Raw genomic sequence first — 17020 nt, 5'->3', positions numbered from 1 at the left:
ACGAAAACAAAAAACAACCTTAGGGGCTGAAGAGATGCCTTGACAGTTAAGAGCACTTGCTGTTCTCCCAGAGGACCTGAGCTTGGTTCCCAGCACCCAGGTTGGGAGGCTCACAACTGCCTGCAACTCAAGCTCCAGGGAGTCCCAGTGCCTCTGTCCTCTATAGGTATGTGCACACATGTGCACACACACATGTAATTACAAAACGATCCCTTAAAAAACCCCAAACTTACTATTCTATCATTTCGCCAGGATCACAATCCCAGCTACTACGGAAGCTGAGGCACAAGGACCAGTTCAATGTCTCCTTCAGCTCCTTATCAAGTTCCAGGCCAGCCTGGGTGTTTAGGAAATTAAATCTACTAGGCAGGCATCTCTGAGGACTATAATCCTCTGGCCTCGTGAGCACTTGCATCACAGGTATGCCCTACTGTATCCAATGTACTCTTTCTTCAGCTATGTAGTATTTCTTTTCCGTTCTGATGTCTACCCCACCTTATAATCCTCCTGCCTCAGCTTCTCTAGTGCTGGGATGACAGGCATGTGCTACCCAGGCTCCATGCATGCCAGGTGAGCACTCTACCAACTGGGCCAGAACTCAGCACTACACAGCGCTTTAAAACAAACGTCTGAGGAGGGGCTAGAATTACGTCATGTCAATGAAAGATGGGTAGCTGCTGGACTTGTCCTGCAGGAGATGGACACCTTACCTCAACAGCCCCCTGGGCGGGGAGAAGGCGTAAGCGCGGACTTGTGGGTAGGTCCCCCGGAGCATGATGGCTAAGAGGGCCGCAGCGCCGGCTCCCAGGCTGTGCCCCACCAGAACGAGCTGGTACTCCTAGGGAACAGAGGGCAGAGGGAGTTGAGGCCCGGGAGAAGGGAGCTGGAACGTGACAGGAACACAAAATAGAAAATGAACAATCCGGGCTGGAGAGATGGCTCAGCGGTTAAGAGCGCTGACTGCTCTTCCAGAGGTCCTGAGTTCAATTCCCAGCAACCACATGGTGGCTCACGACTATCTGTAATGGGATCTGATGCCCTCTTCTGGTGTGTCTGAAGAAAGCAATGGTGTATTCATATACATAAAATAAGTAAGTTTAAAAAGAAGATGACGATGACGAAAAGAAAACGAGCGATCTCACCGGAGCGACACTGAAGGCTTGGCCCAGAATCCCATCATTGACCAGTCTGCGGTAAATGTACCTGGCTGCTTCAGCAATTCCCTGGAGATACAGATAGGGTGGGGTGAGCATGGCTCAGAAGATGGGGGGTCTCTGGCCTTGCTGTTCACTGCTACGTCATGGCCTGTGGTCCAGAGGCTGGCTGCCATGAAGTGCGTGCTGTGATATATCTAAGTGAACAGTGATACCAGGAACACCATGTCCGCAGCAGGCGTTATCTGTGCGATTCTGTGTACCAGCCCATAGCACACCTGACTGAACTGTCTAAGGACTGAGGATTAGACATGGGGCCCTTGTGTATCTGGGCAAGCAACCTGGCAGACCCTTTAGAAATTATCTTTATGGGCTGGAGAATGGATCAATGGTTAAAAGGGCTTCTATCAGAGGACCAGGGTTCAATTCCTGGCACCTACATTAGGTAACCTACAGTCACCCTTAAGTCCAGCTTCGAGGGGTCTGTTACCCCACTTCTGGCTTTCAGGGGCATGTATACACATATACAAACACACACATAAATATGTAAAAAGTTATTTTTTTTTTTTGAGATGGTTTCTAAACTACCTAGTCTGGCTCTTAAATTTTGCCATGTAACCAGCCAGGCCTTGTACTTCCATGTATGTGTGCTGTGTGTAGCTGTGTGGGTTCGGTTGTCTGTGTGCATGTGAGACTAGGGATCAACTCTGGCTAGCTTCCTCTCTTGCACTCCACCTTATATTTTGAGACAGGGTTTTCCACTGAGCCTGGCACCTACACTGACTGGTCAGTGAGCCTCTGGGACCTGCCTGTCTCCACTCTCCACGCCCCTACCCCGACCTGGGTTACATGCCCAGCTTCTCACATAGGTGCTGGGAATCCAAACTCAGGTCCTTCTGCTTGTGTGGCAAGCTCTTCACACCGAGTACCCTCCCAGCCCCAAGCCTTTGCATCCTCCCTCCTGCCTCAGTCTCCCAAGCGCTGTACCGCCATGCCTAGATGATCTTTTTATAAAGATATTAGAGCACACTGTTTAGGGACAGCCACATCAGGACAGTGGATAAAGGTTCCTGCTGAGCCTGACAGCATGAATTCTATTCTTGGGACCCAAGTGATGGAAGAACCGACTCCTTGTTGTTCTGTGGCATTCATGTTGTGGCAAACACGCACCCTCAACACAACATGCACACGCTTAAAATACCCAGTTTAGAGGTAAGTTCACTCTTAAACTGGAGGGTCACAAGCCAGAGCGAGTGGCAGGAGTTGAGAAAGCTGTTTATTGGTATTGGTGTTTTGAACTTTCTTTCTTTCTTTCTTTCTTTGGTTTTTTTGAGACAGGGTTTCTCTGTGTAGCCCTGGCTGTCCTGGAACTCACTCTGTAGACTAGGCTGGCCTTGAACTCAGAAATCCGTCTGCCTCTGCCTCTCAAGCGCTGGGATTAAAAGAGTTCGCCACCATCGCCCAGCCTGTTTTGAACTTTCAAACAACAGCTGATAGATGAAGAGAATATTTTCAGAGTGGGGCACACTTACAGGTTATGTGATAACAGAAGATCCCCAAACAGTGGTCTGGGGGCGCCGGCTATGTGGCTCATTCTTGTGTTGGAAAGGTAGATGATGCCATGTATCCTTCACCAAATGAGGTTGGTGGGTATACAGTAGAATAAAAAGAATTGTTTCCAGAAGGTTCTGTTACAGTTTACAGCAGTTCTCCACCTGTGGGTGATGACCCCTTTGGAAGAACACATAGCAACCACCCTGCAATATCAGATATATAGATATATATTTTTTGAGGGGGATGTGTTTTGAGACAGGGTTTCTCTGTGCAGCCCTGGCTGTCCTGGAACTCAAGAGTCCTGCCTGCCTCTGCCTCCTGAAAGCTGAGACCAGAGGTGTGTGCCACCACCACTATTCACCTGAGACCAGAGGTGTCTGCCACCACTATTCACCTGAGACCAGAGGTGTGTGCCACCACCACTATTCACCTGAGATCAGAGGTGTGTGCCACCACTATTCACCTGAGACCAGAGGTGTCTGCCACCACTATTCACCTGAGACCAGAGGTGTGTGCCACCACTATTCACCTGAGATCAGAGGTGTGTGCCACCACCACTATTCACCTGAGATCAGAGGTGTGTGCCACCACTATTCACCTGAGACCAGAGGTGTGTGCCACCACTATTCACCTGAGACCAGAGGTGTGTGCCACCACTATTCACCTGAGATCAGAGGTATGTGCCACCACTATTCACCTGCTTATCAGAAATTTACATTTATGATTCACAATAGTAGCAAAATTAGTTATGTAAGAGCAACAAAATAATGTTAAGGTTGGGGTCACCACAGCCTGAGGAACCATATTATTAGCGGGTCACAGCATGAGGAAGGGTGAGAACCACTGTGTTACACCTGGTTGCCCATTCAGCAGCAAACCAAAGTTTCTTGGTAGTTTTAACAAAGATATATGAGAATGGGAGAAGAGGGGATGAAGAGGGGCCTCAGAGGTTAAGAGCATCTGCTGCTCTGTCAGAGAAACCAGGTTCATTCCCAACTCCTGCAATGTGGTCACAACTGCCTGTAACTCCAGCTCCAAGGGATATGACGCCCTCTCCTGGAGTCTATGGTCACTGCAAGCACATGGCACCTATACAGACAAGCAGACACCTGCGCACACACATAAGGAAAATGGTTTTAAAAAAGACACTATTTTGAGAACTACAGCAAGATCGAGTTACAAAAGATAAGCAGAGTGAAAAAAGAGGATTTATTTATTTATTTATTTATTTATTTATGGGAGACCAGCTTTTGTAGCCCAAGCTAGCCTCAAATTCACTGCCTGTAGCTGAGGGATGACCCTGAGCTTCTGAGTCTCCTGGCTTGGCCTCTTGAGTGGCGGGCTGACAAGTGTGCAGCCCCACTCCCAGTCTATGTGATGCCAGTCATTGAATCCAGGGCTTTATGCATGCTAATCGCTCTGCTGAGCCACGCCCCCAGCCCTGCTTCAGTAAGTTCTGGTGATCAGGAACAGTTGCTAACACAGTTGTTCAAAATAACATAGCACTAATGGGACAGCTCCAAAGGAAGGCCACTCCCCCCCCCCCCCTCTTTCTGTGTTCTCACACTTGCCTTAATATGCATGTGTAGGTCTGAGGACACCTAGAGCCTAGGGTGTTGTGGTCCTTGCCTCTTACTTCTCTGTTTGCCCCTCTCTGTGCTGGGCTAGCTGGCCCTAGAGCTCCTGGGGCTTCTCCTGCCTCCATCTTCCCAGAGCTGGGACTACGAGTACCCACTTGTTTAAGCTGGGCTGGCCAGTCAGCAGGCCCCCAGAGCCAGCCTGCCTCCGCCACCCAGTACTGACATGACAGACACACACTGCCATGCCCAGCTGTTCTCCCTGAGTGCTGGAGACCCAAAGTCAGGTCCTCATGCTTCCCTGGCATGAACTTCACCTGCTGAGAGCCATTGCTCTGGCCCCATTCCAATAAACTGATTTAAACACCCAATCTAGGTTTAGTGAGAGAGCCTCTCTCAAAAAAGGTCGAAAGTAATTGAAAAAGACGTCCAGAATCAACCTCTGACCTTCATATGTGAACCTGCACATACAAAGGAGTACACACACATACAAACACACACACACACACACACACACACACACACAGAGACAAATACTAGAAGAAGCAACCTCATAAGGAGAGAAAGTAGTAGAGAAGACCAGAGCTGGGGGTGGGGTCATTAGTGTTTAATAAGCCAACATCAGGGTTCATCTAAAATTAGGGTGCAGAGAGAAGAGATGGGCACACAACATTGTACAAACACACGATGGCGCTCAACTGAACCCTCAAATGGTTAAAATGATAACTGTCATCCATCCATCATCCATCTACCCATCCATTGGTCCAACCACGTATCCATCCATTTGTATCTATCATCCACGCAGACATCTTCCCATCCATCCTGTGATTTTTGGCTTGTAGAGAGAAAAGTCTTACTACATTAGCTCACAATGGCCTGGATCTTGTGTAAAAAAACCAGCTGGAAATTCATGATCTTCCTACCAAAGACTCTCCACTCCAGGTCTAGAGTAATTGTATTCATTTTACCAACATTTAAAACCATTTCTCTCTCTCTCTCTCTCTCTCTCTCTCTCTCTCTCTCTCTCTCTCTCTCTCTCTCACACACACACACACACACACACCCCACTACCCCACTTGAGGTGGGTTTTCTCTCCTCCCAGGAAGGACCCTACCCCAACCACCCCTACAGAACAGGAAGAGAGAAACAGAACTAGGTTCTGGCCACATGCACAGAGAACTTGTGGGAAGTGAGCTGTCCGGCCTGTGGCGCCCACGAGGCTGGAGCCCTCATTCTGCTGCTGCAGCCTGACTGAGTATGTCTGACTGACAGCCCATCCTCCCTGACCACATTACTCCACTCCTTTGAAATGGCCCCTCTCAAAACAAACATACCTTGTGGGCCACACAGTCCTGTAGCTCAATATCCAGCTCCAGGTTCTCACTCTCTGCAGACAGGTCGGTCAGGACGTCCTGTGAATGTGGAGACAGCAAGGTCAGCCCGTGGAGCAGGTGGGGAAGGCCACATGTGCTGGGGCTGACGGCCTGGCCTCTGGCTCCCAGGACACTCCAAAGAAGTTGTTCTTAACCTGTGGTTCAAGACCCCTTGGGGGAGGGGTCAAATGACCCTTCACAGGGGTCACCTAAGACCATCGGAAAACAGATATTTAAATTACCATTCATAACAGTAGCAAAATTGCGGTAGCAATAAAGTAGTTTTATGTTTGGGGTCACTACAACACGAGGAACTGTATTAAAGGGTCACAGCATTAGGAAGGCTGAGAACCACTGCTCTAAAGAATGGCAGTGTGGTCAGACTGCTGAGAGAACTGTCACCCAGTCTCCACAGAGAACACAGGGGAGGCAGGAATGGTGGTGGTGGTCATCCTGAAGCACTTTTGTCTTTCAGCACTGCCATCTAAGGACCTTCCCAGCCCAGAGCAAACCCGGCTCCCATCCTCAGAAGCCCGCACTCAACGCTCACTAAACAACAAAGGTGTGCACAGGAGAGATGGGATGAGAAGCGGCCAGACCTGAGGGAGCGCGGAGTAAGCGACTGGGGACAAGCACCTCCTGGAATCCATGCTACTTTATTTAGTTTTTGCTTGTGACAGGGTCTCACCACTTAGCTCAGGCTATCTTTGAATCTTTCTTGCTTCTGCCTCCCATCCTGGGATTACAGGCACATGTCACCATGTCGTGCTTACCCCTACGTGACAAAAAGCGCCTTTGACCATGCACTGAGGACACCGGGCACGCCACTTAGTGCTGTGTACAGAGTGGCACTAGGAAGAAGTGGCCGTCAGGTCACAGAGCATCGCCAGCTGATGGGGAACAAGTCCTCCCTCCCCCCGGAAAGCCGAGTGCACCGGGGATTTCCAGAGAAGGACAGGAAGAGCCAAGGCCTCTGCACAGCATAAGGGACGGACTGGAGCAGGTTGTGTTGGGAACCTGCTTGTAATTCCAGCACTTGGGGACACTTGGGAGCCACATAGGAAGGGCCTGTCTGACTAGGATGAGAGCAGAGCTGGGGACTGAGAGGCCAGGAAGCCTCTCTCTCACTGCAGGGAATCAACTGGTCAGAACAGGGGCTGGGAAAGAATTCCACAGCCATAGAGAGTCTGGGGTTGTGATATCTAAGATGGCGGACCAAGTGAGGAGGGGTGATAATACTGGGACTGAGTCAGGGCCTTCCACACGGGAGGGTCCCAGCCTCTGACAGGGAGATGCTAGGCAGGTGCCCCACTGCTGCACTGTATGCCCGGGCCTCTTTTCTTAGTCTCAGTATGTAGGTAGCCTTGGCTGGTCTGGAACTTCCTGTGTAGACCAGGCTGCCCTCTGTATATATCTGCCTGCCTCTGCCTCCCAAGGGCTGGAATTAAAGCTGTGGCACAGATGTCCACCCTCCCAGCCCACATGATGATGAAGAGGAGGAGGCAGAGGAGGAAGAAGAGGAAGAGGAGGAAGAGGTGTACAGGTGCTTTGTTTACATGCATGTCTGTGTAACACATGATACCCACAGAGGCTAGAAAGGGTTGATGGACCCCCTGGAAATGGAGTCACAGATGGTTATGAGCTGCTATTAGGTGCTGGGAATCCAACTCAGATCTAAAAGAACAGCCAGTGCTCACCTAGGGCTGAGCCATCTCTCCAGCCCTGTTTTATTTTGATGCAGGGTCTAAGTTGCTTAGGCTAGCCCTGAACTTAAAACTTTGTTTCAGCCTTCAAAGTATCAGTGATTACAGGCCCATCCTGCCTACTCAGCGGTAACACTGGTCCTTTCTGAGTAAGCACAGAACCAGGAAGTGAGAGGAAGGGGTGGCAGAGAAGCAACCAGGAAGCAGACCCTGAAAGACAGAAGAAGCTGAACAAAGAGGAGGCAGAGAGGACTGGGTAGACAAGGGGCTCAGTGCACCCTGAGAAGAGCCAGCATATGGGGACCGGAGGGAGAGGGGACCTACAGAGAATCCCCAAAACAAACTTGACAGTCTGTGACCTTTTAATCTGTGACATATTGTGCATGCGCGTATTCGTGTGTACAAAGCAGGTGTGCCATGAAACAGGTATGGTGGCTGGGTCAGAGAATCATGCAGATGTCAGCCTTCATCTCCCTGGGTCTCTTGCTGGCCGGTGTGCACACCAGGTGATCTGGCCCTGGGCATTCCAGACAGACTCCTGTTTCATCTCCCATTTTTCTGTAGACAGCTGAGATCACAGACACGGCACAGGCTCTGAATTGTATGTGGGTTCTGGGGACTGTATACAGGTCCTTGACCTTCCCTCAAAATGCTTTACCTCTGAGTCATCTCCCAGCTGGCCTTGCCTCCTTTTTAAAATTCAGTCTATGTACCCCAAGCAGGACTCAAACTTGCAATCCTCCTGCCTCAGCTTCCAGAACGGTGGGATTACAGGAGTGTACCACCATACATGGCTCTGTATCTTCTGATACAAGACTGGTCTTACTGTCCCACCTGGCTCTGGACACAGAAATTAGAGGGTGGGCTACCTAGGCTTGGGGCTCATCTAGGCATATCTAAGGGTCAGCACAAGGCAAACCAAGTATGTATCCCTTGAGCCTGTCTTGGAACATGCTGGCATCTCTGCTGCCAACAGCTGGGTTGAGTGGGAGCCATCTCCCCATGTTTCCAGTCAGTGTTTCACAACCCACGCTTCCAACTGCTTCCTGGTTTCATGCTTCCCTTGGTTACCTCGCGGGCAGTGGCTTTCTCTGTTCCTAATGGAAGCTTTCCTTAGCTCGGAGCACCATACTGTGCCTAACTCGCTGCTCCCACCCAGTGCAGATCTGAATCTGTCAAGCACACCTGCATTACCTGGAGAGACATAGTCCCTCTCACAGCGACCACAACAGACTCCTTCCTGTGATCCAGAACCACTATGAAGGGCAGCTCATACACCTGGAAGACAAGAAACCAGCACAAGGCTGGACTCATACGGATACAGAGCAACACCAACTACAGAGAAACCTGATTTTCTCTGATGCCAATGACCGGCTTCGGCATCCATGTGGTGGGAAAACTGAGGCACGCAGCCGTTGGGGGTCAGTGCTTAGAGCCGCTGATGGGGGTCGATCCAGACACCTACAGGGGCTGCTACCAAAGAGGCAGCCAACGATTAGAGAAGTTACTCAGCAGACTTTTTTCTGAGGGAACAAAGCTTAATTTACTGGGGCTGGCGGTCAGCAGGAAAACTATTAACTCTTTTAACTCTTCGGGGTCGGCGAGAAAGAGAAGGAATGAGAGAAAATCACACATACACATATAGATATAAACACATTCTCTCTCTCTCTCTCTCTCTCTCTCTCTCTGAGTGGACAAAACACAGAGTCCAATAACTTTATACATATAAATATACATGTATATGCATACATTTACACACACATATATGCATGCATACATGTGTATAGACCTCCAGCAGGCAGGCTCCAAGCATTTACACACACACACATACACACACACACACACACACACACACACACACACACATATACATACACACACATACACACAAATACATACACACATATAACACACACACACACACATACACATACATACACACACATACACACACATACACACAAATACATACACACATATAACACATACACACACATGTACACACATACATACACACATACACATACATACACACACATACACACAAATACATACACACATATAACACATACACACACATGTACACACATACATACACACATACACATACAAGTGGTGGATGGTGCAAGCTTCAACATACACCCAGACTAACTTTACATATATATATGCATACACATAGTTGATGGACGGAAGGCACGATGTTCCAACCCTCCACTCACAAGCTTTAAATTCTCAGAATGCACATGTACTCATCAGCAAATCTCAATAAACCCTATCGGGAAGCTGAGGGCAGAAATGGGCACAAGTAATTAATTATCGCCAGCCCAGCCTCAGTGAGAGCCACATCAGCCAGTGCTGCCATTGTTCTTGTTCCCTGACCACAAAGGTCCCTAGCTTAACGAACAAAAGTGTGCCTTTCTGAACTATAAATTGTTTCCTACGGTTTCCTACATCAGAACCAGTAGCAAAAGCATCTCGACTCAAGGGTGGCCGTCACTGCTGACAACCTAAGTCTCTAAGTTCTTCTCTAGGGTGGTGCTTGAATCATAATCTGCTCCAGCAGCAATGCCTGCAAGAGATCAAGCATCAGTACTGTGAGTGCCAGAGACACTGCCCAGTGAGGGACTGGAAGCCCCCTTAGAGTCTTCATAATTCTTAGATTAAGAGGGATATGAGAGCAGGAAGCAGAGCAGAACTCCATGACAGCATGAAGTCCTCAGCACACGTGGTCCTCGGGGCCGTGCCACACCGAGGCTCACCCATGTGGCTATGGTAACCCGTGGGCTGCGTTCCATGAGTTCTAAAGCCATCTGTCATTCTTCCTGCACAGCCTTCGGCACTCTGACCTGGTCTTTCTCATTCTCCTGCCTCAGCCTCTCAAGTGCTGGGATTATGGGCACACACCACTATACTTGGCAACTTCAGGAGCTATGTGTGGAGGCTGTGTGTGTGTGTGTGTGTGTGTACATGTGTGTCAAGGCATGTGTGAAAAACTTAGAAGACAACCCGAGGAAGGTCACTCTCCTTCTATTGTGTGGATCTCAGGAATTGAACATGGGTCCTCAGGCTTGGAGGCAGACACCTTTACCCACTGAGCCATCTCACCAGCCCAGCGACAGAAGTCTTTCTAAAAGTTCTGCCAAAAGATTCTGTGGACCACAGAGTCTGAAAACAGTTGCCACCACCAGCAGAGGTTACAATGGTTAACCACACAAAAGAGGTTAGAGAGCTACCAGGCAATGCTAACCACACACTTTGAAGCAGGCAGGTAAGAGAGTGTGTGTGTGAGTTCTATGAAAAACAATCCACTCTAGGCCTTGTGGTGTAATCCCAGTATTTAAGAAGCTGAGGCTGGCCGGGCAGTGGTGGCACACGCCTTTAATCCCAGCACTTGGGAGGCAGAGTTCGAGGCTAGCCTGGTCTACAGAGTGAGTTCCAAGACAGCCAGAGCTACACAGAGAAACCCTGTCTCGAAAACCGCCCCCCAAACAAACAAACAAACAAAAAAAAAAACAGAAAAAAAAAAGAAGCTGAGGCTGAGGTAGGACAACTTTAAGCTTACTTGGGTCACAGATTTAATTCCAGGTGGCACAGGCAACTTAATGAAATCATACTGACAGTAAAAAGAAAAAAGAAGGCTGGGAATTAGCAAGATGCTTCAGTAAGTTACAATATTCACTGCTAAGCCTGATAATCTCAGTTCAATCCGCAGGACCTGTGTATGCACACATGCATGAGTGCACGTGCATACACACACACACACACACACACACACACGCAAACACAGCAATAATAAAGATGGTTTTTAATAAGAGTTAGGAATGTAGCTCACTGGTAGAGTGTTTACCTGGCTTGTGTAAGGCCCCAGTTGAAGTCCCAGCAACAGACACATATGCACAGATACACACACACACACAGACACACACTCACCCCCCACACACATACACACACACACACTCACCCCCCCCACAGACACACACACACACTCATCCCCCACAGACACACACTCACATACAGACACACACTCACCCCTCACACACATACAGACACACACACACTCCCCCCCCCAGATACATACTTACATAGACACACACACACTCACCCCCACAGACACACACGCACATACAGACACACACTCCCACAGACACACACTCACCCCCCCCCACACACTCACATACAGAGACACACACACTCACCCCCACACACAGACACTCACACAGACACACACTCACCCCCCCACATACACACACACACACACACTCACCCCCCAAAGACACACACTCACATACAGATACACACTCACCCCTCACACACATACAGACACACACACACACACACACTCACCCCCCACACACACAGACACATACTCACATAGACACACACTCACATACACACACACACTCACCCCCCCACAGACATACACTCCCACAGACACACACTCACATACAGACACACACACTCACCCCCCACACACACTCACATACAGAGACACACACACTCACCCCCACACACACTCACACACCTCCACATACACACACAGACACACACTCACCCCACACACACATACACACACACACACACTCACCCCCCACATACATACAGACACTCACATACAGACACACACACACTTACCCCCCCACACACACACACACACTCTGACTCCCATCACTAGAGCCCACAGGACTCTAGGAGCCGCATCTAGAGCACCATGTTGGAGACAACACCTTGTCATGGAAGCTTATGTGGATGAAATCCCTGTACTGCAGGCCTGTCGTCTTCAGGATGGAGGCGAAGTGGCAGTTGTGCTGGTCACCTTCTACTGCATCATACTCTATGTCTCTGCTTCTGCAACTACAGGGAAGGAAAAGAGGTGACTGTGGGGCCCATGCCCTCCACCACAGTGACCCCACCATGCACAGTGACCCCTCTGTAGGGTTTATGTAGAAAACTCAGGAGGGGAGGGCTGCCCACTTCTAAGACATTCTAACAAAACCATTGTTCTTGAGTGACAAGGGATGAAATCCATGGGTCCTACACTGGGACAAATGCTTTTCACTGAGTTACTACATTCTAGATTCATTTCATTCATTCATTCATTCATTCATTCATTCATCATGTGTTTACATGTGTCTGCGCACATGTTTGCATGTGCACACACATGCATGGACATGGGATTTCCTACTCTGACATTCTTTCTGCATTAACTCCTTTGACACAGGGTCTTGCTGAACCTTCACACACGCTGTGCCATACACGCGCCCACACATGTCATATGCATACGTTAATAATAAATAAACAATTTTTAATTTCCATTAGAAATGCAAGAAGAGGCCTCATGTGGTGGCACATGCCTGTAACTCTAGCCCTTGGGAGGTGGAAGCAGGGAGATCAGGAGTCTGGGGTTATCCTTGGCTACATGAGGCACCATCTCAAAACTACCAAAAATCACGTAACCAGGGAAGTGCTGAGAAAGTGACAGGGACCACCCTGTACAGTCAGGTCAGGACATGTGAATACCAAACACTAATTACAGAAACAGCAGCAGCGAGCCGCAGCTGTAAACGCAGTCGAACGCACGTGTTGGAACTGATGCCAAGGAGCAGGCAATCATGAACTTCCTGTATAGCAGAGGAAATGAGGATTTGAGAAAACCAGCAAGCTTCCACCCACTCTAGTCTACTCATGACTGACTTATGCAAGAACAAAGGGATGCCAAACCTGGACTTGGTGGCTGAGGACTCAGCTTAACGCTAGGATACTCACCTACCATGTGTAAGGCCCTAGGTTCTATCAGAAAAAAAGGTGGTTTAGTGGATGAAGAACACTTTCTGTGTAAGCAGGAGGACCAGAGTTCAAATCTGCAGGAGCCATGAAGCCTGTCAGGTGTAGCCATGAGTGTACATGTAACCCAGCACAGTGAGGTGATGGGGTGGAGACTGGAGGAAGCTGGGGCTGCTGGCCAAAAGCTTAGCTCCAGGTAGAATGAGAAAGAGACCCTATCCCAAGAGAATAAAGTGGAAAGAACAGCAGGACAGCAACATTCTCCTCTGGACTCTGAGCACAAATATGTGCTTGCATGCACGCACGCACGCACACGCGCGTGCGCGCGCGCGCGCACACACACACACACACACACACACACACACACACTTGGATATACCCCAACGCACATGCATATTATTGGGACAACAGAAATAATCCAAATACAAGTTACCGATTAGCAATTAAAGCTAAAGTTCCTGATGTTTAGAATTTTACTGCAATGAATACTGTGAGGACATCCAGGCAAGCTGTTAACAGATAGAGAAGCAGGAGCTAGCAAGATGGCTCCGCAGGAAAGATACTTGCCACCAAGCCTGATGGTCTGAGCTTCATTCCCAGGACCCCCTACAGTGTGATAGTATAATCTCCTAAGAACCCCTTTTACCTTCAGAGATTGAACACTTTCCAGACATTGTAATCAAGTTAACAATATGTCCTGAGATCATTTAAAACCATGTCCTCAATCTGCTGTCCTACTGTGTATTCAGTCTGGTAAAGTTTAACCTGCCCTTAAGAGAACAATGTGACTGGCTTTAATATGCTGTGTGCTTCCCATGTAATCATGGTCTAACCTAAGTCGAATGCACAGTTCACTCTTTTCTTTGGTTTCTTGAGACAGGGTTAGAACTTGCTCTGTAGACCAGGCTGGCCTTGAACTCAGAGATCTGCCTGAACCATTACCGCCTGGCCTGCACAATTCCACTCTTGAACTATTTACTCATCCATGGCCCGACCCAGAATCATGTTGTGTGTGTGTGTATGCACGCTGTGGTAATCATTTGCTGAAGCAGCCATGACTATGATATGAATGTTAGAAGCAACATGGAGACACAGGTTGATACCATCTGTATGCAGTTTTGAATGCTGTTCTGGGTAACTCTTTCCCTTGCCAAACTCAGCTAAAGATTTCTATAGAATACCCCTCATTCCTTCCTCCTCCCATGTTTTCCGTGTTCATCAATAAAGGAAGCAAAGCTCTTTGTTAGGGACAGACAGACAACACAGACAGATAACAGACAAAGACCAGATGCACAACAGACAGGCCACAGACTGCAGACACACAGAAAACACCGGGAGGGAAATGGACAATCACCATTTGGGCTAGCTCTTGCTCACTATTCCAAAGGGAAGTCTTTTCTTTTCATTCTTTCTATGACATCGATGTAACAGAGTCAGGAGAGAAGGTGTCTTCTATCTTCCACATCTGCACCGCACATACACATCAAACAAACAAACAAACAAACAAACAAACATAACTAATTACAAGTAGCTGTTTTTTTAAGTTTCAAGTGCCAGGTGTAGCAGTGTCTGCTTATAATCCCAGCAATTGCAAGGCAGAGGAAGTCATTTTGGTGAATTCTGGGCCAGCCTGGTGTACATATCAAGTTTTTCTCAGGCCAGCCAGGGGCTATATAGTCTAGAGGACTCAGGGCACGGTGAGCCACAGGATTAGACAATTCTTGATAGAGAATTTAGGATTTTCTGTTCTATTCTTGTATGCTTTCAAAATAGCAGTACTATTTTTTTTTTTTTCTTTTAAAGAGGAAAACAATCTGATAAAAGGATCAGGCTATGCTGACCTACCAGTCCCCACCAATCCTGCACAGCCCCGTGAACGGGTTCCTATAGACGTAGAGGGGCCATCCATAGGCAGCTGCTGCAAACGGCATATAGTGATGGCAGTTTTCCACTTCGGCATCCAACTCAGTTTCCTGGAAGAGAGAAGGAAAGAAGCCTTTTGTGTGTGATGGCAACAGAAAAGACAAACACAAAGAGCTGTGTGTGCACTCCAGTGTGGGCAGTGTCCCAGAGTAGGAGCCTCAAGTGTCTGTCTTCTATAACCCAGCTAGCTGGTCCTCCAGCCTCCAGGGTCTTTCTCTCCAGCTCCTGTCTTGCTGTAGGAACCCTGAGATTACAGAAGCACTCAATACCACGCCCTGCTTTATGTGAATTCTGGGAATCTGAACTCAGGTCCCCACACTAACAGGTCAAGCATGTTAGCCACTGAGCCTTACCCACTAGCACGCTGAGATCTTAAACTGGGCCCCAGCATTCCACCTCCTCCTGCTCTTTCCTCGACTCTCAAAAGGCTCTGCAGATCTGTAACGTGAGGCCTTCATGTCTCACTCTGAGTGAAATGTTTCAGCAAATCCTTTGCAGTGTTTGGGTTAATCAGAAGAGGCTGAGAAATAGTTTTGAGGCTTTTGAACCTGGAAGAAATGTCTCCCTGGATAGTCTGCACTTGGTGCTACATGAGCGCTTGCAACTGTACAAACTTTGGTCCTCCAACACTCCTGGCACACCTGGAGTTCTTACTTTGGATTATGGCTCGCCATGGTCAAAAGGGACTGAGATTTCTATAGGTTATCTTCTCTCTGGGCAACAAGAGCAGAGCAAGATAACTTTGGTAGTTGGAGCCATTCCAGCCCCAATTAATTTTGTGTGATGGCAGAATAAAATAACTGGAGTGAGCCGAGCCGGCCAGGTTAGTCTTTTCCAAGAAGGCTGAATCCCTCTGCTCCTTCAGAAAATGAAGGCTTAACATCTTGGTGAGCTTCTGTCTCTACTGTGGCTTCTGTTAAGTCTCTTTTCTCCCCATGTGTACTTATGGTGCACCTGTGTGTATGTGTATTTGCAAGGGTGTGGGCATTGGTGTGTGCATCTGTGTGTGTGTGTGTGTGTAGGCCCAAGGCTCACAGCAAGAATAGTCTTCAATCACTCTTCCATCTAATGCACTGGGTAGGGTCTCTGACTCAAACCTAAGCTCACTGACTTGGGCAGTCTCCCTAGCCAGCCTTCTTCAAGGATACCCCACCCCATCTTCACCTTCCAATACTACAATTACAGACGGGCCAACACACCCACTCAGCTTTTACATGGATTCTGGGATCCAAACTCCAGCTCTCACACTTCTGTGGTAAGTGCTCAACAGCTGACCCATCTTTCCAGCCTCTGGTAGGGGAAAAACTGTTTTGTTTGTTTTGTTTTAAAGACAGGATTTCTGTGTGTAACCATGGCTATCCTGTCCTACAACTTGCTATGTAGATTAGGCTGGCCTCTTACTCTGAGAGATCTGCCCACCCCTACCTCCTGAGTGCCAGGACCAAAGGCATGTACCATTATACCTAGCACTTTTTCTTTGTTGAGATAAGGCCTCAGTAGGTATCTTTGGCTGGCCTTGAACTCTCAGATGCACCAGCTTCTAAAAAGCTGTTTTTTTAAACAGCCAACAATGGATTCCACCAGAGATGGGAGGGAGGGACGCAGGGATCCCTGGGAGCTTTTTGACTCTTGCAGGAGCTTCCTGCCTGAAGGCCATCATGGCTTTGCACCCAGCAACACCTGGAGGAGGTCTGTCATTGGGGGAGAGCTTTGAGGGTTCAAAAGACTCACACTGTTCCCGGTAGTTCTCTCTTTGTTTCATGGCTATGTCTTAAAAGATGTCTTAGTTTTGTCCCTTCTACTGTGTAGCTTGGGGTGCCCTAGACCTCACAATCCTCCTGCCTCTGCCCTGATTGCTGGAACAGCAAGTGTGCACTGCCAAGCCTGGCACGAGCTTCTCTTTGGAAAGCACAGTGACCTATGGCAGGAACTTGCTTATCAGACAAAGCTTGAAC

At 48.5% G+C, this 17020-nt stretch overlaps 1 protein-coding gene across 4 annotated transcripts in view; it reads right to left on the bottom strand.

Moving 5' to 3' along the window:
* Daglb (diacylglycerol lipase beta) overlaps positions 1-17020 on the bottom strand; it is a 43666-nt gene that overhangs the window by 11043 nt on the left and 15603 nt on the right. For all 4 annotated transcript variants that reach the window (XM_076923601.1, XM_076923602.1, XM_076923600.1 and 1 more), the window contains 6 exons: positions 14988-15115; positions 12086-12212; positions 8556-8639; positions 5620-5697; positions 1143-1223; positions 711-838 (listed from right to left, as the gene is read on the bottom strand). In XM_076923601.1, the coding sequence (XP_076779716.1) occupies positions 711-838; positions 1143-1223; positions 5620-5697; positions 8556-8639; positions 12086-12212; positions 14988-15115 (626 nt within the window). The remainder of the gene's footprint in view (positions 1-710; positions 839-1142; positions 1224-5619; positions 5698-8555; positions 8640-12085; positions 12213-14987; positions 15116-17020) is intronic.

This window comes from Arvicanthis niloticus, chromosome 24, assembly GCF_011762505.2.
Source record: "Arvicanthis niloticus isolate mArvNil1 chromosome 24, mArvNil1.pat.X, whole genome shotgun sequence".
Lineage (NCBI taxonomy): Eukaryota > Metazoa > Chordata > Mammalia > Rodentia > Muridae > Arvicanthis > Arvicanthis niloticus.
This window is presented reverse-complemented; position numbering and strand designations above follow the sequence as displayed.